The sequence below is a fragment of the Rhinatrema bivittatum genome, chromosome 8, assembly GCF_901001135.1.
Source record: "Rhinatrema bivittatum chromosome 8, aRhiBiv1.1, whole genome shotgun sequence".
Classification (NCBI taxonomy): Eukaryota; Metazoa; Chordata; class Amphibia; order Gymnophiona; family Rhinatrematidae; genus Rhinatrema; species Rhinatrema bivittatum.
Window position 1 is genome coordinate 153,121,560 of NC_042622.1, and position 24,132 is coordinate 153,145,691.

Consider the following 24,132-nt stretch of genomic DNA (forward strand, 5'->3'; position numbering starts at 1 on the left):
ACATTCCACCCAAGAAAAAAACAGCTGGGTCCAGACCAAGCCCAGAAGGAACTAGAGCTGGTCCCACAGAACTGCCCTCGCCAGCGGAGGAGCCAGTCACAAGGGAGAACCAAGATCTGGCATCCCCCCATTCAAGGCTGTGACCAACCCATTATCAGAATGGGAAGAGCCAGGCTTAGCAAAATCCGAGGAGACAACTCTCCCTGAGCATCTGAGCAGCATTGACACAGGTTAGAAGCCAAGTCAGGCTGAGAAGCCAGAATATGACTGGCAACACAAATAGGAAGATGCTTAGGCTTCTTGCTTACTGGCACCATCGCTGTGGTAAATGTGTGTCGGAATCCCTTGTGCTCACAAATGAAATGCACCCAAAAAATAAGCACCTAGAAGAAAGCGTAGTAAGGCGCACCCAGAACCTGTGCGCCAAATTAAGCACATAAAAAGAGTTTGTGCGCATAAAAAGCGTGCCCAAAAACAGAGCGCACAATGTGTGCGCAGAGCCGACACTGTGCACACCGATGGCATATAGAGGGCAGCAGAACACGCAGAAAGGAAAATTAGTTTCTTACCTGATAATTTTCGTTCCTGTAGTACCAAGGATCAGTCCAGGACACCTGGGTTGTGACTCCGCACCAGTAGATGGAGACAGACTAAAACTTGTGGGCAGAGCCATATATGCCCCTGTGCCAGTCACAGCCCCTCAGTCATACGTAATGTCAAAGTAGAAAATCCATAAAACAACCAGAGCTAACCATACAAACATGTAAGTAAACGAAAACAACTCCAACACCCCTACAGGGACCAGACTCCCCAACCGGGAGAGCGAATAAACAAGGGGCAGAGTACTGAAAACCACAATGAGCGGACTCTCCGTTACGATAGCGCAGCACTGCGGGCGGGATCCTGGACTGATCCTTGGTACTACAGGAACGAAAATTATCAGGTAAGAAACTAATTTTCCTTTCCCTGTACGTACCAGGATCAGTCCAGGACACCTGGGATGTACCAGAGCCAACTTACCGAGGGTGGGAAGCAGAGAGTCCCGCTCAGAGTACCCTCACTCCAAATACCCTGGATCAGTAGCCTGAACATCCAACCAGTAGTGTCTAAGGAAGGAGTGGAACGACTCCTAGGCAGCCGCCCTGCAAAGCTCCTGAGGCGACACCCGAGAAGATTCCGCCCAAGACACCTGAGAAGATTCCGCCCAATACACAGTGTGGGAACGTGTCGAGCGAGCTCTGAGACCCACGGGAACGGCTGGCCCAGTACCACGTATGCTGAGCCAATGGTCTCCTTGAGCCAGCGGACGATCATCGCGCGGGACCCTGCGGCACTTTGGCTTCCCCCCGGGGAGAGCCTGCAGCTCCTAAACACACCATGCCGAAGCTATCTCCACCAGGAATACAGTCTTCATCGTGAGCTATCTCCACCAGGAATACGGTCCTCCCCATGAGATCAGCCAAAGATGACCGCTCCAAGGGCTCAAACGGCGCCGAGCATAAGGAAGAGAGAACCCGAGAAAACTCCGGGACGGACAGGGATGACGCAATGGAGGACGGAGATGCTTCGCTTCCCGAAGAAACCGGGAAAACCCCCGGTGCAGGGCCAGGGAAACCCCCGGAGCCATACCTCGCAAGCAACCAAGCGCAGCAACCTGTACTCGTCGGGAGCTGCACGCCAGTCCTGTGACACGAGCAGCCTGGAGAAAAGTGAGGATAGTGGAGACGGAATCTGACGTGGGAACCACCCCACGCTTCACGCCCCAGTCTTCAAAAAACACCCAGACTGGGACATACGCCAAGGCGTAGACCGCTTCCAGGACCGCCACAGCGTGGCTACCACCCCATCCGCGTAACCTCCGCGTAACCCTTCCTTTACAAGGGAGCCTTCTCGCAAACCATGCCGCGAGCCAAAAGGGATCCGCATCCTCCAAACAGGATCCGCATCCTCCAACCAGACGGGGCCCGGAAGTGCAGCTCTATGCGTCGGAGGATCTTGCCTGTCATCGGCCACGGCGGAACCACGGACCGCAACCCGACTGGCGGCCAGGGAGGAGCCAAAGCGTCGACGCCTTCGGTCTCCCGCTCTCAGCGTCGGCTGCAAAAGTATGGGGCCTCTGCAATGTGCCACGTGGGCCTCCGATCCATGTGGGGAATTCCCCACGTCCGGCCGATGAGCATGAAGGCGTCCTCCGCCAGGTCCCATCCTCCGGTATCCAGGTGATGACGACGGAGAAAACCGCCTGGACATTGTCGACTCCGGCAATGGGAGACGCTGCGATGTAGCTGAGATGACGTTCCGTCCAGCCTATCAACAACTGCGCCTCCTCCGCTATTAGTGGACTCCTTGTCCCGCCTTGGTGAGTGATGTAGGCTACGGTGGTCGCCGTGTCTGACAATATTCGCACTGCCTTTTCCCCATAACAACGGCAGGAAGGACTGCAGCGCTAGGCGAGCCGCTCTGGTCTCTAGCTGACCGATGGACCACTGCGCTTAAGTCGAGGACCACCGGCCCCGCACAGACTGGTGGCCCTGCACCGACTTGCCTAGGCAAACCGCTCCCCATCCGGAGAGGCTGGCGTCCGAGGTCCCTACCGTCCAGACGGGAACTAACAGGGATCCCACCGCAAGTCAGGCGATCCGACACTAGCCACCATTGTAGGCTGTCCCTCGCCTGGTGGAATTCCTCCGATACTGGCTCCCAACGGGATAGCACAGAGGATTGAAAAGGACGTAGATGATCGAACGCCCAGAGGAGCAATGTGAGCGTTGACGCCATAGATCCCAGAACCATCAGGGAATCGCAAATCAGCGGTAGCTGAAGAGACCATAACCGTTGGACTTGAGACAGCAGCTAGCGCGCGTGCCCCCTGACGGGAACCCCCCGGCCCCTTTTCGTGCCGAAGCCGGCTCTCTGGATGGGAACGAGAAACTCATGCAGAAGTTGACGACCCAGCCCAGGGACTGCAGCAGCTAGAGGACCCTGTCCACGGCTATCCGACACCGGCTTTCAGACTTGGCCCGGACCAACCAGTCGTCCAGCGGAACTGATAAAGTCTCCCCAGGATGCAAACCTGAGAAACTGTTGAAAGATGGCTGGATAGCCACGTGGAGGTACGCGTCCGGGAGAACTAGCGAGGCCAGGTATTCGCCGGGCCGCACCGAGGCAATTTACTGAGCGAAAGATCTCCATTTTGAAGGGTGGGACGCGAAAGCACCTGTTCACCGCTTTCAGCTTCCAAAACTGTCTGGACGTGCCGTCTTACTGTGGAACGATGAAGCCAATCGAGTAACGGACCGTGCCCTGCTGCCGGACCAGAATAGGTGAAATGGCTCCCAGTCTTTCCAGGCGCCCGAGGGTCCCTAGCACGGCCGCCCTGTACTCTGGATGTTTGCAGAGCGACACCAGGAACCTGTCCGATGGGATTCGCACAACATCTAAGCATAACCGTGTCTTATCACGGCGCGGACCCAGAGATCCGACTTGACCTTGACCCATTCCTCGAAAGTAACCTCGCCCCGACGTTGGAAAATACGGCCTGGGGTGGAGGCGAGGAATGGGTCAACCTCATCTCAGTGCGAGGCCTTGGACCCCGCACCCGACGGGGTTCCCCCCCTGTCTTCCGGATCTTTGCCCACAAAAGAACTACGACCACTGGACGACCGGTATGGGGAACCCGAAATCTCTGAGGACGCGACTCCCTGCTTCCACGAACAACAGGGCCTACTGGAAACGGCGGACCGGAACCTAGACCTGTCCGCAGGCAATTTAAAAACCCTGTTCTCCCCCAGGAAAGCAGCAAATCATCCAATTCCTTACCGAACACCAGCTTTCCCTGAAACAGAAGCGAGCCAAGGTGAGCCGTGGAGGAGCCATCCGCCGCCCAGATATGAAGCCAAAAGAGACGACGCGCGGAGACAGCCACGACCAAGGACCTCGCAGAAGTCCGCAGGAGATCGTGGAGCGCATCTGCTCCATCTGCTCTCGCCGCGTCTAAGCGGTCCTCCTGTGAGGCTTCCTCTTCAGAAAACCCGCATTTGCCTGGCGGACCAGAATCAGACGCGAACTGGCTTTCATAGCAAAGTTAGTACAAATGGCGGCCCGGACTCCTAGAGCCGATACCTCAAAGATCTTCTGGAGTTGTACTTCCAGCTTCCGGTCCTGTATATTGCTGAGGGCCGTGGCTCCTGTGACAGGGATCGTCGACCGTATGGTGACCACCGAAACCGCAGCGTCCACCTTCGGGATCCTTAACAGCTGCAACGCCTCCTCCGCCAGAGGAGAAAGCGTGTCCATGGCCTTGGTCCCCTTCAGGCCTAACTCCGGTGTATTCCATTCCATAAACAGGATATCCGGTGATGAAAAACGGCAGGGCCAGAGACCTAAAAGTGCCGGGCAACCCCCGGCGGAGCCTCGATCCCCAGCTCCCTGAGGATCGCTGGGATAAGCGTGGCCAGTTCCTCGCTGTGGAAGAGGCGGACCCCTTTAGGATCAGCGCCTTCCACGGCTTGCACCACTTTGCCCACTCCGGGCGGGGTGGAACCGCCCCCTGGCATCTCCTCGGTCCCCCGCGGGGACTCCTCGTGGGAATCCATGTCATTAGAGGCGGAAGATCCACTATCCGTGTCCTGTGGGGCACCTCGCGGAACCCCCCTCGGGGATCGTCGCTCCTTGGAGGAATCACGTGGGAGGCCCAAAAGCCCCTGGACATTCTGCTGCTGAAGACACTGAACCACCTGTGAGCCCCCGAACCGACCTCCAACCCATACCTACAGCCCTGCGTAAGGACCGTGCGCAGCAACAACGCGAAGTCATCAGAAAGAAAAAAAAAGAACCGGAGGCCGAAAATCCTCACTGGAACTAAACCTCCCCAGGGGGCGCTGCCGGGAAGCGCGGAGGGCAAGGCGCCATCTTCCACCTGCACCCGCGTGATTTAGAGGGCCGAATTCAATATGGCCGACAGGGGCGCTGCCCCACCCTTCCCGGAGGTGTTCCCCCCCCGCCGGAACCGGTCGCGGGGAAAGCGGGGGGCAAGGCGCCAACTTCCACCGGGACCCACGCGAGTTCGCGGGCCGAAATCAAGATGGCCGACACTCCGAGTCCCCCCCCCCCCCGCCGGAATCGGTGGCAGGGAAAACGGGGTGGGGGGGGCAAGGCGCCCGCCGGAAACGGGCGCGGGGAAAACGGGGGGGGGGGGGGAGAGAGGAGGGGGGCAAGGCGCCATCTTCCACCGGCAGCCGCGCCAGTTCACGGGCCGAAGCAAGATGGCCGACACTCCCGCGCGAATCGGGAAGAGCTCCTCTGGCCCCCCCCCCCCGATGCTGCTGCAAACGCGGCGGCGCACGAATCTCCCGAAGGCGAACCCCCCGACGCGGCCCGGACGGTCCTTCGCCCCCCCGGACCACAGGACGAGCAAAGCCCTCCCACGGGAGGCGCGCACGCGCCGAGCCGCCTGCACGGCAGGCCGACCCGCGCGTCATGAGGATCAATCGCAGGAAGAAACAAACGGCAGGGAACCAAAAAACAAATTTAAACCATGCCCCCCCCGGCAAGCGGCCCCCCTCCCGTGAAACGAGACGGAGCCGCGAGGAATAGAGGGCCGGCAGGCAGAAAACCAAGAGCCACAAGGAACAGAAAAACCCGCAGGCAGAAAACCACAAACCTTTTTTTTTTTTTTTTTTTACTTGCCGTTGTCCACAGTCCTGAAGCCCTGTTCCAGCGGGGGTGAGTGAACCGGGCTCCCCGGTGTCACCCCCGACGCTGCCACTAGACCAGGCGGGTCCTCGACCCTGGCAGCGGCCTCAACCGAGGGAGGGTAGTCCCCTCAGGACCTCTCAACCCCCCTGGGAGGCAGAGCACCCGGGACTCAAGAATTAAAAACAAAACCCAATTTGGAATAAACACAACTAGGCCTAACCAAAAACTAGCCCAAAATCAAAACCTGACCAACAACCAGAAACAAGCAGGCCAGGCAGGGCTGTGACTGGACCTGCACCATCTACTGGAGACAGAGTAAGACTGAGGGGCTGTGACTGGCACAGGGGCATATATGGCTCTGCCCACAAGTTTTAGTCTGTCTCCATCTACTGGTGCGGAGTCACAACCCAGGTGTCCTGGACTGATCCTGGTACGTACAGGGAAGAACACATGAAAACAGCCACTGCGGCCTACCACGCGGCATTCAAGAAAAAAGCCTAAGTGCGGTGCCTAGCCCACCGGGGGCTGCTCAACCCACCAGGCTGCCCAGTTCCCCAACCCCAACGGGAGAGGGAACTAACATCGGCATGGCGTGTCGAGATCAGAGACCAGAGGAAATCCCGAACCCCCTCTGTCTCTGATTCAGGTAAAACTTTTTCTTTTTTTTTAAACCTTACCTGAGCTCAGTGCTTACTGTCTGAGTACAAAGACTGTCTCTGGCAGCAGGGGGAAGAGGGCATCTGCTGTCACCTCGGTGCTCGGACTCTTGCACCCCTGTCTTTCAGTTGAACTAGCAGCTAAGTCCTTGCCGGGAAACCCAGCTATCGGACCAAGCCACACCTCTGAGGGACCACGGAAATCACCTGAGGAATTCTCAACTGGGGGAGGGACCTTTAGGTATCATCGCAGGAGAGCGGGGCTTTCTTTTCCTGAATTTAGATTTTCAAATTTCTCATTTCAGAAAACTCAAAGCAATCCCCCGAGGGAGATGCATGTCCACCATCTGCTGGAGACAGAGAATACTGGCAGGCTGGGGTCCTTGCAGGGTTATATATACTGTGAGATCAGCTTGCTCCATTTCCATCTGCTGGCAGGGGAGCATAAACCCACTGGTCCTGAGTCCATCTGTCTACACACTAGGAAAATCTTTTTCTTTATTTATTTTTTTTGTCAGACTGCAGGTTTTGAATCTCAGCTGCCAAACCTTCGATCATTGCTTAAGCTTTTTTTTAGATAGTTTCTCATTTTCTCTACTCCTTTGGATGTGTCCACTCTGTTGCAGATCTTGGTGTCATCTGTGAAAAGCCAAACTTTATCTTCTGATCTCCTGATAATATTGCTCACAAAGATACTGAACAGTGTCATTCTTTGAAGAATTCTACTTATCGCTCTTCTTTCTTCAGAGTAGGTTCCATTTACCGCTATTCATTGATGTCTGTCAGCCAGCCAATTTGTAACCTATTTCACCACCTTGGGAACCATTCCCAGGCTTATTTTATTCACAAGTCTTCTATGTGGGAACCATCAAAAGCTTTGCTGAAATCCAATAAACCACATTGAGTGTTTTTCCTTGATCTAATTCTCTAGTCACCTAATTAGGACTTTCCTCTGGCAAAGCCATGTTCCTTCAGATCCTGCAACCTCTTGGATTGTAGATAGTTCACAATCCTTTCCTTCAGCAGTCTCTCCATTAATTTTCGCACCATTGAAGTAAGGCTAATCAGCCTGAAGTTTCCAGCCTCCTCCCTGCTACCACTTTTGTGAAGTTGGATCACAACTGCCCTTCACCAATCTTTCGGCACCACTCCAGTTGCAAGGATCTATTGAACGGGTCCATTCAGCAAGACCCACTGGCACTTCTTTGAGCTCCCTTAGTTTCCTAGGATGTACCTCATCTGGCCCCAAGGGCCTTGTCCACTTTCAGTTTTGCTAGCTCCATCCAAACAGAAGGCTTGGGGGTAGCTTGCATGGAGTAACAGTTGCTACTACCCAAAAACAATATTGCTACACAGACTAGATGGACTGCATTGGTCTTTATCTGTCATCTTTCATTATATTGCCATGTAACACTTTTCTGTGAATGGGGTTGTATCCCATTCCTACTCTTCCCAATCAGCAATGGTCCTTTCTCCAAGGTTTTCTCTTTAGTGAACACCAAACTGAAGTATTTGTTTAATATTTATTTTCTCCACACCTTGTTAATTCTCTCATTTCCATCTTACAATGCTACTTCTAGCTTTCCTCCTTTCTCTGATATATCTGAAGATGCTTTGTCACCTTGCTTTACCCTCTTTGGCAATCCTTTCTTTCACTTGAACTTTCACTATCCTGATTTCTTTCCTCATCTCCTTCAGTTTCACCACATCTTCCTGTGGGTTTCTTTGAATGCTAATCTTTTTGCCCTTATTTTCTCAGCCACCTCCTTAGAGATATGGATCTGTTTCCTTTTTCTCTTACTTTCCTTTTTTACATAAAGGTTTGTTGCCTTTATTATAGGTCCTTTTAATTTGGCCCGTTGTTCCACTTCTCCCAGTCCCTTAACTCCTCTCTGCCCTCACCTTGTAGTAGTTGATCAAATTGAGGTACTGAAGAGTTGAAATCACATCTTCTTTCTTGACGCTAGTTATCTCACTGATTTCACTGAAAAGGAAAGAAAGGAAATGCTAGTGAAGTGAAAACACTGAGGCCTGGGATGGGCACATAGCTTTTCACCAACATACAGGCTCTGCACAGCAAAGAAACAATTCTTGATCCCCAACTTCCTCCCAGCAAGCAGGCCTGCCTGCCCCTTCCCTCCAACAGCAGCAATAATGGATGTGTTGTGGCCTGACAGGCTACTCGCAGCACATTGCAGAGACTGCAGGAGGTTGGGATGCTGTGTGTATGAATACATCACAAGTGCTAGGAAGAGTAGACTCTCAGCACATATTCCAGGGCTGTGATACACAGCATGTATTGCCTCATTTGATAGGGATCTGCAGCTGCTTTTGGGGTGAGGGTGGGCGTTTGCTGTAGGGGGCAGAACACTGTCATCAGTGCAGACTCTTGGGTTGAAGGTGCAGCATATCAGGGCCTCCTTGGATGATGACCTGTAGCTGCTCTCCCTTAATAAGTGTGTCAAGCACAGACCCTGAAGGTAGGGATAGGGGATCTCACATCAGGGCCTCACTTGATAGTGATCTGTGGCCGCTCTCCGTTTTCAGACTTTAGGCTCATGAGTATCTCCAGGATGGTCTGGGACCAGTAGCTACGGTAGGAGAGTAGGCCCAGGTCGGAGAGGGGCTTCTCTGGGGTCCCGGTCTTCCCCTCCACTTTGGATAACTCATAGCCTGGGAACAGAAAGAGAAAAGTAAAATTCCTAGCAATAAAAAAAAAAAAAATACAGGTATTACACTAGGCTTAATTAAATACCATTAACATAGCACACCAGGCTGGAGGTCACCAATGGAGAAAAAGCATACAGCTGATAAAGAGTTTTCAGAGAAGTTTCAATACCAAAGTAAAGTGGAAGCACTGGCAGTGCAAGATCTGCATCTTAAGCAGTGAGAGATGCATGGTTCTAGCACTACTGTAGGATGGCTAGCTGTTGAACTGAGGGCACAGTCATCTCTCCTCTTTCCTCCACTACTACTTATTGCTATAGCGCTACTAAACATACATAGCTCCCTCCCAGCCCTAGGCAGAACAGCTGTACAGACACTAAGGGCTAGCTTTACTTTGCAGATTTCTCATAGTCACATCTGGCCCAAAGTGAGGAAGAGAGGCTTACAGAACTTACTGAACTCGATGAGGAGCTTGCCATAGCCCCGCCGCTGATAAGGGGGCAGGGTCAAGATGCAGGCCACATTATAGTCTTCTGTCGACTCCTTTTCCTGTCACACAAACATAATCTGAGAACAGACCCAGCCTCTCAATCCTGTATCAACAGACATTCCTTAAAACCAGAAGGCACATTACACACACTCTTACCATTATCACAGCATTCCCGCCCCATCTCTTTCTCCAGCTTTGTTCTTCTCTACCTCCCCAGCTTCCCTCTGCCCTTTTTAGTCCTCTGTTGTGTCTCCAGTGTAGGAAACTCTTTGGTCTGCTTGTCTTAGCCATCTATGCAGAGGAACAACGTGAAAGGCTCACCTTGGAAAAGTAGCCAACAATGTGGAAGCCTTTTGAGTCATATTCGGTCATGACATAGAAGAGAAAGGGGTCCGTGTCATAATATAGTGTCTTGTGGTCCAGGAAGCACTTTGCCAGGAGACATAGATTCTGTGAGTAACTCTGAGAGAAAGAGAGCAATGAGAAGGATCCATAAGCTAAACAGAAAATTCAGCATGAACCCAATCAGCCCGACTGGCACAACCATGGTTAAGATCCTGGAACCATGTACATGGGATGTGAGGCTTATAGTTGTAATTTTTCATGTTAATCAGTCATGGCACAAGAATGGCACCTATGATTGGAAAAAGAATGGCTGCTATGATTAGGAGTCAGAGTCTGCGTGAGAGTATAAAATGGGAGAAGAACCCCACAAATGAAGAACCATGATGCACTGGCTTCACACCCCATATTATAAACAATAGCAGCCAGGCAAAAAACAGAAAAAAAGGAATGTTTTTCAGCTAACCATTGGGAAAAGTCATGGAAGTCAAGATTTAGATTATAAGCTTCATAGAAATTTCATCATGAAGGCCACTTACCTTGTTCTTCCGGCCATCTATTTCAAAGAAGGAGATGGTCCCTTTCCTGTAGATCTCATTGCCTGGGGGGTGCCGGAGGTTACACTTTGTCTTACAAAAAGAGAAACACAGTAGTGATGCAACTAAAAGAGAAATTGGTTCTTTCCTGATAATTTTCTTTCCTTGAGTCCAGTCAGACCAGCCTAGAAACATGGTTTATGCCTCCCAACTAGGAAATGGAGACAGAGACTAACTGCTTTGCTGGCATCACTCCTTATAGGCTCCCGTACTGACAATAGCCTGCCAGTTTTCTATATATCAATCTAAGATAAACATTTTAATACACTAAAATTTCCCTCACCCCCAAGCAAAAACCAGAGGGCTTCCAAAGGAGAAACAACAACAGAAATAGAACAGATATAACTTGCATTCCTTGATAAAGCAGAGTTGCTTACCTGTAATAGGTATTCTCCTAGGACAGCAGGATGTTAGTCCTCTCACATGGGTGACATCATCAGATGAAGTCCAGCACGGAAAATTTATGTCAAAGTTTCTGGAACTTTGACTAGGCACACTGAGCATGCCTTACACCATGCGTCCACGTGGGACCCCTCTTCAGTCTTGAAACAGAATTACAATAAAAATAAAATAAAAAAATAGGAGAAACCCAATTCTGTGTGGTGGCGGGCAGGTTTCGTGAGGACTAACATCCTGCTGTCCTAGGAGAACACCTGTTACAGGTAAGCAACTCTTTCTACTAGGATAAGCAGGATGGTAGTCCTCACACATGGGTGAATCCCTAGCTACAGGCTCCTCCCCAACATAAAAGGCACCCAAAAGGCACAAACGGGCACAGCAACCATAATGCTGTTGGTAATAGAGGGGGAGACAGCCTGAACCCAAACAATGGGCCCTGGGCAGAGAGAGTTGGGTTCTACACCTCAGAGATTCCTGAGGATAAACTGGCCGAACCTACTGTCACTTCAGCCATCTCTATCCAGTCAGCAGTGGGAAGCAAATGTGTGGAGAGAACTCCACGTCGCAGCCTTGCAGATCTCCTCCACAGGAACTGCTCACAAGTGGGCTGACATTGCCATGGCTCTGACAGAATGAGCCTTGACATGACCCCCCCAGTCCCGCCTAGGCATAATAGAAGGAGATGCAATCTGCTAGCCAATTAGATAGTGTCTGTTTGGAAATAGCAACCAAGTTGGGTGGACTGTCTATGGCCTTCTGTCCATGCCATAGAAGGCTAAGGCTTTCTTACAGTCTAAACTTTGCAGTGCTCATTCGCCCTGGTGCGAATGGGGCCTGGGAAAGTATGTTGGCAGGCCAACTGACTGGTTAAAATGGAAATCAGTCACCACCTTAGGCATGTACGCAAGACCACCGTCATGAAAAAACTTAGTGTAAGTTGAATAAGTCACTAAGGCCTGGAGCTCCCTGACCACCACCAAAAATATGACCTTCCAGGTCAGGTACTTCAGGTCACAGGAACGCAGCGGCTCAAAAGGAGCTTTCATCAGCTGCGTGAGCACCACACTGATGTCCAAGACATAGCAGGAGGCCTTAGGGGAGGTTTCAATTGAAGCAGGCCCCACATGAAACATACAACTATAGGATGTACAGAGATGAGTGTATCATCTACACCATGGTGGTATGCACCAACTGCACTTACTTGAACTCAAACGGAGTTAGTTTTCAAGCCAGCATCCGATAGGTGTAGAAGGTAATCAAGAAGTATTTGTGTGGGGCAGGAGAACGGATCTAATGCCTTCTGCTCACACCACATGGAAAACCTCCTCCACTTCAGACCATAGGTCTTTTTAGTGGAAGGTTTTCTGGAAGCTACCAGGACCCGAGACATCTTCTGAGAGATTGAATGGTTGCAGAATTAATCTCTCAACATCCAGGCTGTGAGTGACAGAGACTGGAGGTTGGGATGCCGCAACCTGTTTTGATCTTGAATGATGAGCTCTGGGGAAGTCCCCAGACCGATCTGTTTCCGGATGGACAACTCCCGAAGGAGTGGAAACCAGACCTGTCTCGGCCAACACGGGGCTATGAGAATCATTGTCCCTCTGTCCTTGGGAAACTTCACTTCGCCACTAAGAGAATCAGTGGATACGCGTACAGAAGACCCTTGCCTCAACGGTGGGGAGCGGAGTCACCTTTCTGTTACTGGGCTCCCCCAGAGGTGGAAAATCTGGTTCACAACCCCCTGGGGTCCAGAGACCACTCGTGGGGTCTCAAGGCACGATTCAGTCTGTCTGCTATCATGTTCTCTGTTCCTGCCAGATACAAGGCTCTGAGCACCATCCCATTAGACAGGGCCCAGGACCAGATCTGGACCACTTCCTGACACAGGAGCTACGATCCCATGCCTCCATGCTTGTTGACATACCACACAGCTACCTGGTTGTCTATTTGGATCAGGACAACTTTGATGGACAGCCAATCTCTGAAAGCCCATAGCGCGCACCTGATTGCCTGGAGCTCTAGGAAACTGATTTGACAACATGCTTCTTGGGTGGACCAGAGGCCCTGGGTGCAGAGTCCCTCTACATGAGCTCCCCACCCCAGTGTGGTTGCATCCATGGTAAGGAAAATTGGATAGGGGGACTCTGGAAGGATATTCCCCGTTACAAATTTGAGAATAGCTGCCACCAGGACAATGAGTCCCAGAGAGGCGGGATGATTCGGATCCAATCCTGGAGGCTCTGCATGGCCTGGTGCCACTGCAACCTCAGGGTCCATTGGGGTCTGCGCATGTGTAAATGTGCCTAGGAAATAACATGGACAGTTGCAACCATGTGGCCCAACAAGCTCTACATGTGCTGAGCTAACACCTGCTGTGTCTGTTGAAACACCACTGCAGCGGAAGTGAAGGTGACTGCCCTGGACCATAGCAAGAATGCTTTTGCCTGAGCAGTGTCTAGCAAGGCTCCTTTGAAGTCCAATTGAGGCGATGGGCTGAGATGGGACTTCGGGTAGTTGATGACGAACCTTAGTGACTCCAGCACCCGGATGGTAAAGCACAAGGACTGAGTGGCTCCTGCCTTAGATGTGCTTTTGACCAGTCAATTGTCCAGGTAAGGGAAAAGATACACTTCCAGCCTGCAAAAGTGCGCCCCTACCATGACCAAGCATTTTATGAAGACACTTGGGGCCAACGCGAGCCCGAACGGCAACATTCTGTACTGGAAGTGCTATTTTCCCATCATAAATCTGAGATACTTCCTGAGGCTTGGGAAGATCTCAATGTGAGTGTGCGCATCTTTCAAATCGAGGGAGCATAGCCAGTCCCCTATTCAGGATGCCCAGGGAAACCACCTTGAACTCTTCTCTTTTTAGAAACTTGTTCAAGGCCCTTAGGACTAGGATGGGATAGGAATCAGGAAGTACTGGGAGCAGAATCCCTGCCCTCTCTGCTCTGGCCATTAAGAGGGCGGAGAGCTCCTTACCTCCTGATGCACTATTGGCCCCCAAAATGGGCATGCAGCACAATTTGGTGGGACACCCAATAGGTTTAATTGGTACCCTTGAAGGATGATGGCTAGAACCCACTGGTCCGAGGTTATACTGGGCCACTGATTCGCAAAGAACCGTAGCCTAACCAGCTGATTGGGTACAGTTGGCTGGCTTAAGCTTCCTACGATCCAGTAAAAACCCCATCCCAGGATTTGACTGGGGTGCTGGCTGGGTCTTGGAAACTCTCTGCTGCCTGGGATGGCCGTGGGAGCTCACCCTCTGCAAATGGGAGCAAGGGGCTGGAGAATAGTACTTCCTCTGGCGGTAGAAACACTTCCTCTGACCCTGTCTCGCTGACCTCCTCACTGAGGAGGGCGGATCTGAAGTGCTGGTGGAGAGTTGTGGGAGTGTCTCATGGTGGGTCCGTAACTGGGCTACCGCATCCCTCACCTTATCTCCAGTCAGAGATCAGAGAGGCCCGCAGCCATGCTATTCTGCGGGCGCCGATTCCCATTGCCATTTCAAAAACTTTGTAGGTTGTATAAACCTCGTGTTTTCGTCACTCCAGGTCCTTATGAACCAGCGACATAAAGGTGTCTTGCTGTTGTTGAGGCAGCTGCTCAGCTGCCTCCTACACTTGCTTCCACAGGTTCTGCGAATACTGGCTCATGTAGAGCTGGTAGGAGGCAATGCAGGCAATAAGCATGGCATTCTGAAATACTTTCCTCAAGAGCCTCCAATGCTCTGTGATCCTTCCCTGGGGGTGCTGAAGCATGGGTCCAAGAGTGCTTGGCCCTCTTGAGAGTGGATTTGACCACCACTGATTGGTGTGACAGCTGACACTTCTCGAATCCGGTAGCCTTCTGGATGAAGTAAACCCCATCTGCCTTCTTGCTCAGGGGAAGTACTGTGATGGGGTGTTCTCAGATCCTCAACAGCAACTCCTTAAGGATGTCGTGCACCAGGACCGCTACAATCTCCTTAGGAGCGTCCATGAACTGGAGGAGTTCCAGCATCACCCGCACAAAACCTGAGAAGATTAAGTCCTCTGTGGAGACTTCCTTTGTTCCTCTGGAGGATAAGGCTCTAAGGAGAGACCCTCCAAGTCCTCAGAGGAGGAATCTGCAGTATTATTGCCCTAGGGGTTCATCGGAGCCTTATCCTCACCATAGTCCACAGGGAATGAGGCCCTAGATGCTTGGCTTTCATCCAGAGGCATAAGCACCGGTGCCGTCCCCAGCAGCGCTGGACAGGGGGCTGCAGGCCTTGGTGTCCCTGCTGGCCTTGATTGATCTTCCTCCTCGTAGGAACCAGCCATGAGCACCGTATCAGTCGGGGGAAGCATTGGTGCCCTACCAAGCATTGATGGCCTCCTGGGAACTAAAGCCAGCTGGATCCGTAATGCACAGATGAGCACATTGAGCCATTCCAGCAGCAGTTCCAGAATGGAAAGCTAGGGCATCAGTACCTTTGGTGCCACAGGTACAACACCCTGCAGCGCTCTTTCCACCGCCAGCTGGACTCTTTGCTCCAGCTCCTCCTGGATAGTTGCCGATGCCAAACACCAACTTGGAAGCAGGAGGAGTGGCCAGATCTTCCTCGGATCCTCGAGGTGGCTCGGCGACTGGCACCAGGACCAGTAGAGACCGTTGCAGACCCCCTGGCATCGATGGAGGATTAGCATTCCTCGCCGCAGGTCACTTCAGGGTCATCATGGCATGAGCCGGCATCTCCCCAAGCCAGGCACCGTGATTCGAAGATAACCTGTACCGATGCTTCCTCGGCTTCCCTTGGTGCTCAGCCTGGTCTTTCCCCAGTGCCGAGGTTGATAACAACAAACCTGATGACCTCGACCTGGAAGTAACTGACAAAAGCTGGGCCCCAGCGCTCCTATCTGCAGGCAGCATAGACAGAACCAACGGCCCCACCAATGTCAATGGCACAGTGTCCATTAGCGCAGCTCCAAGGTCCATCAGTTTCTCCATCTTATACAGTCAAACGCGATATCCATTGGGAGTCATCTGGGCGCACAAGCAGCAACCCCAGACATCATGTGATCCCCCCCCAGGCAGAGGACACATACCTCATGAGGGTCCAGTAATGGACATGGTCCTCAGGCACTGATGAAAATCTGACGAGGCCATGATGAACAAAATGAAAGAGAATAAATGAGCGGTGATGGCAGACAGTTGAAGCTGGCGGGTACCGAGGCACCGCCACCACTGGGGGGAACGGAGCAAAAATAAACTTACCAAAAACACCAAAAAGCCTGACTAAGGAGCCTACAAGGAGACACTGAGAAGGACCTGGTCTTGGAGGAAAGCGAAAAAACCAGATGAAAAAGTTTTTCAAAGCAATCTCGAAGGAAAAGCCACAAGTTCAATTAACGACGAGGCGAAGGGGTTAATAAACATGTGAATAAAGGTGACCGGTAGAGGTAGTATATTTGGATTTTCAGAAGGCGTTTGACAAAGTCCCTCATGAAGAAATGGCAGAAATATTAAACAAACACTTCAGTTCAATATTCACTAAAGACGATTCTGGATAAGGACCATTGCTGGTTGACAAGAACATAGATGGGAGTTAGGTGGAAACAACCCCATTTACAGAAGAGATAGGAAAACAAAGTGGACAAAGGCCATAGAGCCAGATGAGGTACATCCCAAGATATTATGGGAGCACAGAGATGTGCTGGCAGGTCAACTGAATGATCTGCTCAATAGATCTCTGGAAACGGGAGTGGTGCCACAAGCCTGGAAAAGAATAGTTGTGATCCCACTTCACAAGAGCAGTAGCAGAAAGAAGGCTGGAATCTAAAGGCCAGGTAGCCTAACCTCAATGGGGGAAAATAAATGGAGCCTCTGCTGAAGAAAAGGATAGTGAGCTATCTACAATCTGGTAGGTTGCTGGACCTAAAGCAGCATGGATTCACTAAGGGGAAAGTCCTGTCAGACAAATCTGATTTTTTTTTTGATTGGGTGACTACAGAATTGGATCAATGAAGAGCATTCGATGTGATTTACTTGCATTTCAGCAAAGCTTTTGATATGGTCCAACATAGGAACCTCATGAATAAAATGGGAGTAGGCATCAAGGTGATGGAGTGGATTACAAACTGGGTGACTGACAGCGTGTAATGGTAAATGGAACTTAACCCTGAGGAGAGAAAAGTGTTGCCTCAAGAATCTGTCTTGGGACCAGTTTTGTTCATGAATCACATTGCAATGGGAAAAGAAGGTAACTTTTTTTTTTTTTGCAGATGATGCTAAGATCTTTAATAGCGTAGACATGCCTGATGGAATAGAGAGAATGAAAAGTGATTTAAGAAAACGAAGAATGGTCAAAGATTTGGCAGCTGGAATTCCTTGCCAAGAAGTTATGCATCTAGGGTGCAATAGTCCAAAAGAGCTGTATGCGGAGGAGGTGGGCTGGACGGGTGGCGAAAGATACATGTGCACGGACAGGAGATGGACCTTGGGGGTCATAGTGCCTGGCAATCTGAAGGCAGCAAAGCAATGCAAGAAGATGGAGCTAAAGCCAGAAGAATGCTGGGCTGCACTGAACGAGGAATAACCAGTAAGAAAAAGAAAGTGATAATGTCCTTGTACAAGTCCTTAGTGAGGGCTCACCTGAAGTACTGTGTTTGATTCTGGAGACCATATCTCAAAAGGTATAGAGACAGGACAGAAGCTGTTCAAGAGAAAGGCAACCAAAATGGTTTGGGGTCTGTACTGGAAGACCTATGAGGAGAGGCTGAAGGATGTATATGTATTCCCTGGAAGAGAGGAGGTGCAGAGGAGATATGATACATACCTTCAGATACTTGAAAGGTAATAATGATGCACAAACATCAAACCTTTTCTATTAGAAAGAAAACTGCAGAACTAGGGGTACAATATGAAACTTCAGGGGGGATGACTCAATCAACATCAGGAAATATTTCCTCACAGATAGTGTGGTGAATGGCTGGAATTCCCTCCTGGAAGAGGTAGTGAGGACAAAAACAGTAAATGAATTAAAAAGGGCTTGAGATAAACACTGCAGATCCCTAGAGGCTAAATGTTGAAAAGAGGAAAGGGGTACATGGGGGTAGCCTGTATGGAGTGGCAATTACTACCCTTAACATAAGGCATAGGAGTAACCTGCACAGATTGGCAGTTTGCTTAAGCAACTTGCTGGGCAGACTGGATGGACCATTTGACTTTAGCTACTGTCATTACTATTTTACTCAATTTAAAATTTAACTCTGGGATATTCCGTTACATAGAGATCAAATCTTTAACTCGCCACAGAAAACTCGACATCATAGGATCATCTTCTGAGTTAACAGTTGCCCATCTTCTTTTTAGTTATTTTCCTTTTGCAATATTCTGCATTCTTAGGGACTGTGAAACTATGGGAGAAGGTTGCTCTTTGTGGAATAACCAAACCATAGCTGAATTATCCTCTTCCCCAGGGGAACATGCATCTTCCTCTAGCTCTCCCTCACTGCCACTTTCCTTTAAAACCATAAGGTCCACAACTGACAAATCTGCAGGACTTTCTCCCCTCCCAATCGTCCTCTACTTAAGTTCTCATTCTTTTGCTCTGGATTTCTGGGAGTTCCCTGGGAGGATGTCCCGCAGGAGAGAAACCCGGATCTGCACTCTGCCCTACAGAAAAGGTCCTAATGCAAACACTTCACAAACTCCAAGTGAACAAAGATCCAGAAAGAGGAAGGAATCACATCTCTACCTGAAGAAATGGGAGCTGCCCGTCTTGGAACTCCACCTGGAGTAGCCATGGACCAGACCATTACAATGTCCAAGACCACTGGAACAAAAGTAGGAAGCCCCTGCTCTGAGGTACTTCCTTCTCGTGATTCCAATATGGCCACTGTTCCCACAGTGGCAGCAAGCATACCGGTGGGAATGGCCTACAGTCAACCCTACCGAAGCAGCCCTCTTGGGGCAGACAACTCTTCATGCTACCCTCCTCCCCACAAGATTTAGAGGCTTCTACTTCCCAGTACCCTACAACATGATCCCCACACATGGCAAAATACTAAGTGCTTTCCCTGTTCCTGAAGAGATGCCATCACATCCCTTCCAACCTGCCTCAGTCTGCAGTCCCTCAGAAGGCAAACCGTTCTTCTGCCTTCCGTTTATTTTTTCCAGCTTTAACAAGCAAGAACCAGGCACAGCTACAGGCTGAATGGAATTAAAAATAGAGTGGTGAGCCTTTAGTCTTTTTTTTCTTTTAAGGGGAAGACAGACTGTGGAAGAGGAGAGAAAAAGCATGGGGAAGGAGGTAGGGAAGAGAGGTAATTCCAGTAACTGTAGCCAGGAAAATTCCTGTTCCAACAACTGGCAGCCTCCTGGTCTACTGTCTGTGCTCAACTGAAAGAGAGAGTACAAGACTTTCACCTCAGGAACTTCCATCCAAATTTCTATCTTCTTCACTAGGCCTCAGCTCACAGCACGAGATGCTCACCTGCCATCTGCTGGGGAGCCTTTAAGGGGTGATGACTAGGTGACGTCATCCAACAGGACTGTCGGTCCTCTCTCTTTACTAGCCGAGAAATTCTTTGTATATCTTCTGGACATATGCGAAAGTTCCCATACCATTGTTGCTAAGGGCCTCTCCCTCAGTCTATTTCCAAGCTTTTGTTCCTGGGGAGAAGGAAGGGATTGGGTGGCTATTTGTTCTGCTGTTCATGGAGTACATCTGTTACAGATACGCAACTTCACTTTCTCCGTGGACAAGCATAACAAAGCAGTCACTCAAACTGGGACTCTCCAGCTAAGGGTTGCTGTTTTTGTCTTTTTTCTTTTTGTAACGTGTGCCATTGTACAGAAATTGGCTATCATTTAACTTACTCAGCAGACATTGTCCAATTTTACCATCTGCTCAAGATTCCTGCTCTAAACAATATTGCTGGACAAAAGAAAAGTGGCTTGCAAAAGTATTTGACTCCCTAAAATTCAGATTTGTGTGGATTACAAATGACACTTACACAGATTGTTCCAGACAGTATATTTATTGCAAACCAGTATGCTCTTAAAGTCACAATTCATTATTTTTCTGCATTTTTTGTAAAATAAAATAAAAAACTGAAAAATGCTGCTTGCATAAGTGTTCAACCCCTGTGAAAACTCCAAGTTTACACAGAAAGACACTGCCCTAACAATTGGCTTACAAATAGCCTCTACCTTTGAATCATGAAAAAAAGTCAGCTTTTCTGGATAAAAGACCCCCTAATTCTAGTTCCATTGGTCAGACTGTGAATCTGAAGGAAAGCTGTGAAAAATGAAGACCAAAGAGCATTCTAAAGAAAGTAAAAATAAATTTATAGGCATGCACATGCTAGGAAAAGGCTACAAAATAATATTCAAGTGCTTGATATCCCACGGAGAACTGTTGGATCAATTATGAGGAAATGGAAGCGGCATATCATCCAGACACTGCCTAAACAGGGCCATCCCTCAAAACTCAGCAAGGAGACTTGTGAGGGAAGCTACAAAGAGGTCAACAATCACTTTGAAGGCGCAGTTACTAAGACTGGAGCTACATCAGTAATTCATATCAAGAGCTCTGCATAGAACTGGCATGCATGGGAGGGTGGCTAGAAAGAAGCCATTACTGAAGAAAAACCACATCAAAGCACATCTGAAGTTTGCCAGAAAGCATCAGAATGACCCAACTAAAATGTGGGATAAGGAGCTGTGGTCAGATGAGACAATAAAAATGGAGTTTTTGGCCAAAATTCAAAACGCTGTGTGTGGCGCAAATCTAACACTGCCCATTCCTCAGCAAACACCATCCCCACAGTAAAGTACGGGGGTGGCAGCATCATGCTGTGGGGATGCTTTTCCTCAGCGGGTACTGGGCATCTTGTTAAAATTGAAGGATATTTTTTAAATATTGGGGTTACACTGGCCACCCTCCAGTCTTCAGGCACAATGGATGATTTTAAAATTTGTAACCTATCATTAAAATCACCCATTGTGCCTTAAGATTGGAGGGTGGCCAATGTAACCCCAATATTTAAGAAAGGCTCCAGGAGTGATCCGGGAAACTATAGACCAGTGAGCCTGACTTCAGTGCCAGAAAAAATAGTGGACACTATTCTAAAGATCAAAATCACAGAGCATATAGAAAGATATGGCTTAATGGAACACAGTCAGCATGGATTTACCCAAGTGAAGTCTTGCCTCATAAATCTCCTTCATTTTTTTTGAAGGGGTTAATAAACATGTGGATAAAGGTGAACTGGTAGATGTAGTGTATTTGGATTTTCAAAAGGCATTTGACAAAGTTCCTCATGAAGGTTTCTAAGAAAACTAAAACATCATGGGATAGGAGGCAATGTCCTTTCATGGATTACAAACTGGTTAAAAGATAGGAAACAGAGTAGGATTAAAGGGTCAATTTTCTCAGTGGAAAGGGGTAAACAGTGGAGTGCCTCAGGGATCTATACTTGGACCAGTGCTTTTCAATATATTTTTAAATAATCTGGAAAGGGATACGACAAATGAGGAAATCAAATTTGCAGGTGATACAAAATTATTCAGAGTAGTTAAATCACAAGCGGATTGTGATAAATTGCAGGAGGAACTTGAGAGACTGGAAGATTGGGCATCCAAATGGCAGATGAAATTTAATGTGGACAAGTGCAAGGTGATGCATATAGGGAAAAATAAACCATGCTGTAGTTACACGATGTTAGGATCCATATCAGGAGTTACCACCCAGGAAAAAGATCTAGGCATCTTAGTGGATAATACATTGAAATCGTCGGCTCAGTGTTTTGCGGAGGTCAAAAAAGCAAACAATGTTAGGAATTACTAGGAAGGGTATGGTGAATAAAAGGGAAAATGTCTTAATGCCTTTATATCGCTCCATGGTGAGACCACACCTTGAGTACTGTGTACAAGTCTGGTTGCTGCATCTCAAGAAAGATATAGTTGTACTGCAGAAGATGCAGAGAAGGGTGACCAAAATGATAAAGGGGATGGAATGGCTCCCCTATGAGGAAATGCTAGAGAGGTTAGGATTGTTCAGCTTCGAGAAGAGATGGCTGAGCTGGGATATGATAGTGGTCTAATATAATCATGAGACATCTAGAATGAGTACATGTGAATCGGTTATTTACTCTTTTGGATAATAGAATGACTAGGGTCCATGAAGTTAGCAAATAGCGCATTTAAAACTAATCGGAGAAAATTCTTTTTCATTCATCGCACAATTAAACTCTGGAATTTGTTGCAGGAGGATGTAGTTAGGGCAGTTAGTGTAGCTGTCTTTAAAAAAGGTTTGGATAAGCTGTTGGAGATGTAATTAACTGCTATTAATTAGGTTGATTTAGGGAATAACCACTGCTATTCCTGGCATTAGAAACATGGGATCTATTTAATGTTTTGGGTTTTTGCCAGGTACTTGTAACCTGGATTGGCCACTGTTGGAAACAGAATGATGAGCTTGATGGACCCTTGGTCTGATCCAGCATGGTAACTTATGTTCTTATGATTGATGGTGCAATATATAGGGAGATACTGCAAGGCAACCTGCTTCAATCTGCTAAAAAAACTAAAACTTCGGAGAAAGTTCACTTTTCAGCAGGACAATGAGCCCAAGCACAAGGCCAAAGCAACACAGGAGTGGTTGAACAACAAAAAAGTAACTGTTTTACAATGACCAAGTCAAAATCCAGATCTCAATTCAATTGAGAATCTGTGACACTATTTGAAAATTACAGTCCCTAAGTGTCATCCAAACAACTTGGAGCAAATCTGCCAGGAAGAATGGGCAAAAATCACTCCCAAACAGTGCGCAAAGCTGGTAGAAACTTACCCCCCACAGACTTAGAGCTGTTACTGCAGCAAAAGGTGGTTCTATCAAAACTAGTCTGAAGAGTTGAACACTTATGCAAGCAGCATTTTCCAGTTTTTAATTTTATTTCACAGAAAATGCAGAGAAATAATGAATTGTGACTTTCAAAACTTACTTTAAAAGCATACTGGTTTGCAATAAACATACTGTCTAGACAATCTGTTAAGTGTCATTTGTAATCCACTCAGATCTGCTGACTTTTTAGGTGGTCAAATACTTGTGCAAGCCACTGTATGTATCGTCGACCAGGTTGCTGCTTTGCAAATATCCTGTACAGATGACTTTAAATGAGCCAATGTCTGTTGGGCTTTTGATTGTGGAATTTGACAATCAATGTTTTGTTTCATAACTGTAAAATAATACATTGGTAAAACCATTTAGATAATGTTTGTTTTGTTACTGTGTTTCTTTTCTTACTTTTGTTTAAAGATATGAACAGTTGTGTTCAATTCCTAAGTAATTTAGTTCTTTTTAGGCAGAACAAGAATGCTCTCCTACAGTCCAGTGTCTGAAAAGCTTGTTCCTTTGGTGTTGGATGCAGTCTTGGGAAAAATGTCAGAACATATAGTAACATAGTAATGACGGCAGAAAAAGACCAAAATGGTCCATTCTAGTCTGCCCAGCAAGTTTCCCAAGGTAGTAACTGCCGCTCTGTCCAGGTTACCCCCTTGTTTCTCTTAAGCATAGTAAGTGCCGCTCCGTGCAGGTTACCCCTATGTTTCTCTTAAGGGTAGTAACTGCCGCTCCGTGCCGGTTAAGCTTTTTTATTTATTCCCATCCTCTAGCCTTTTAGGGATCCACAGTGTTTATCCCATGCCCCTTTGAAATCCTTCAAGATTTTAGTCTTCACGACTTCCTCTGGAATGGCATTTCAGGCATCCACCACCCTTCTCAGTGAAGAAATATTTCCTGACATTGGTTCGAAGTCTTCCTCCCTAGAGTTTCAAATCGTGACACCTAGTTCTAATAAATTATTTCCAATGGAAAAGGTCTGTTGATGACCATGGATCATTAAAACCTTTCAAGTATCTGAAGGTCTGTATCATATCACCCCTGCTCCTCCTCTCCTCCAGGGTATACAATTTCAGGTTCTTCAACCTCTCCTCATTCATTCGATGGAGACCACCCACCATTTTGGTCACCCTTCTCTGGACCACCGCCATCCTGTCTCTGTCTCCTTTGAGATACGGTCTCCAGAACTGAATCACAGTACTCCAGGTGAGGTCTCCCAAGTACCTGTAAAGGGGATTATCATTTCCCTTCTCTTACTAGATATTCCTCTCTCTATGCAGCCCAGCATTCTTCTGGCTTTGGCTATCGCTGTGTCACACTGCTTCGTCGACTTCAGGTCGTTAGACACTATCACCCCAAGGTCTCTCTCCTGCTCCATGCACATCAGCCCTTCACCCCCCAACGCATA

The 24,132-nt window shown here is 48.7% G+C and overlaps 1 protein-coding gene across 2 annotated transcripts in view; it reads right to left on the reverse strand.

The window, feature by feature from the left end:
* Positions 1–24,132, reverse strand: part of KAT5 (lysine acetyltransferase 5) — a 177,105-nt gene that overhangs the window by 9,306 nt on the left and 143,667 nt on the right. For both annotated transcript variants that reach the window (XM_029614310.1, XM_029614309.1), the window contains 5 exons: positions 10,392–10,481; positions 9,832–9,972; positions 9,476–9,569; positions 8,867–9,026; positions 8,256–8,337 (listed from right to left, as the gene is read on the reverse strand). In XM_029614310.1, coding sequence (XP_029470170.1) covers positions 8,256–8,337; positions 8,867–9,026; positions 9,476–9,569; positions 9,832–9,972; positions 10,392–10,481 — 567 coding nt within the window. The remainder of the gene's footprint in view (positions 1–8,255; positions 8,338–8,866; positions 9,027–9,475; positions 9,570–9,831; positions 9,973–10,391; positions 10,482–24,132) is intronic.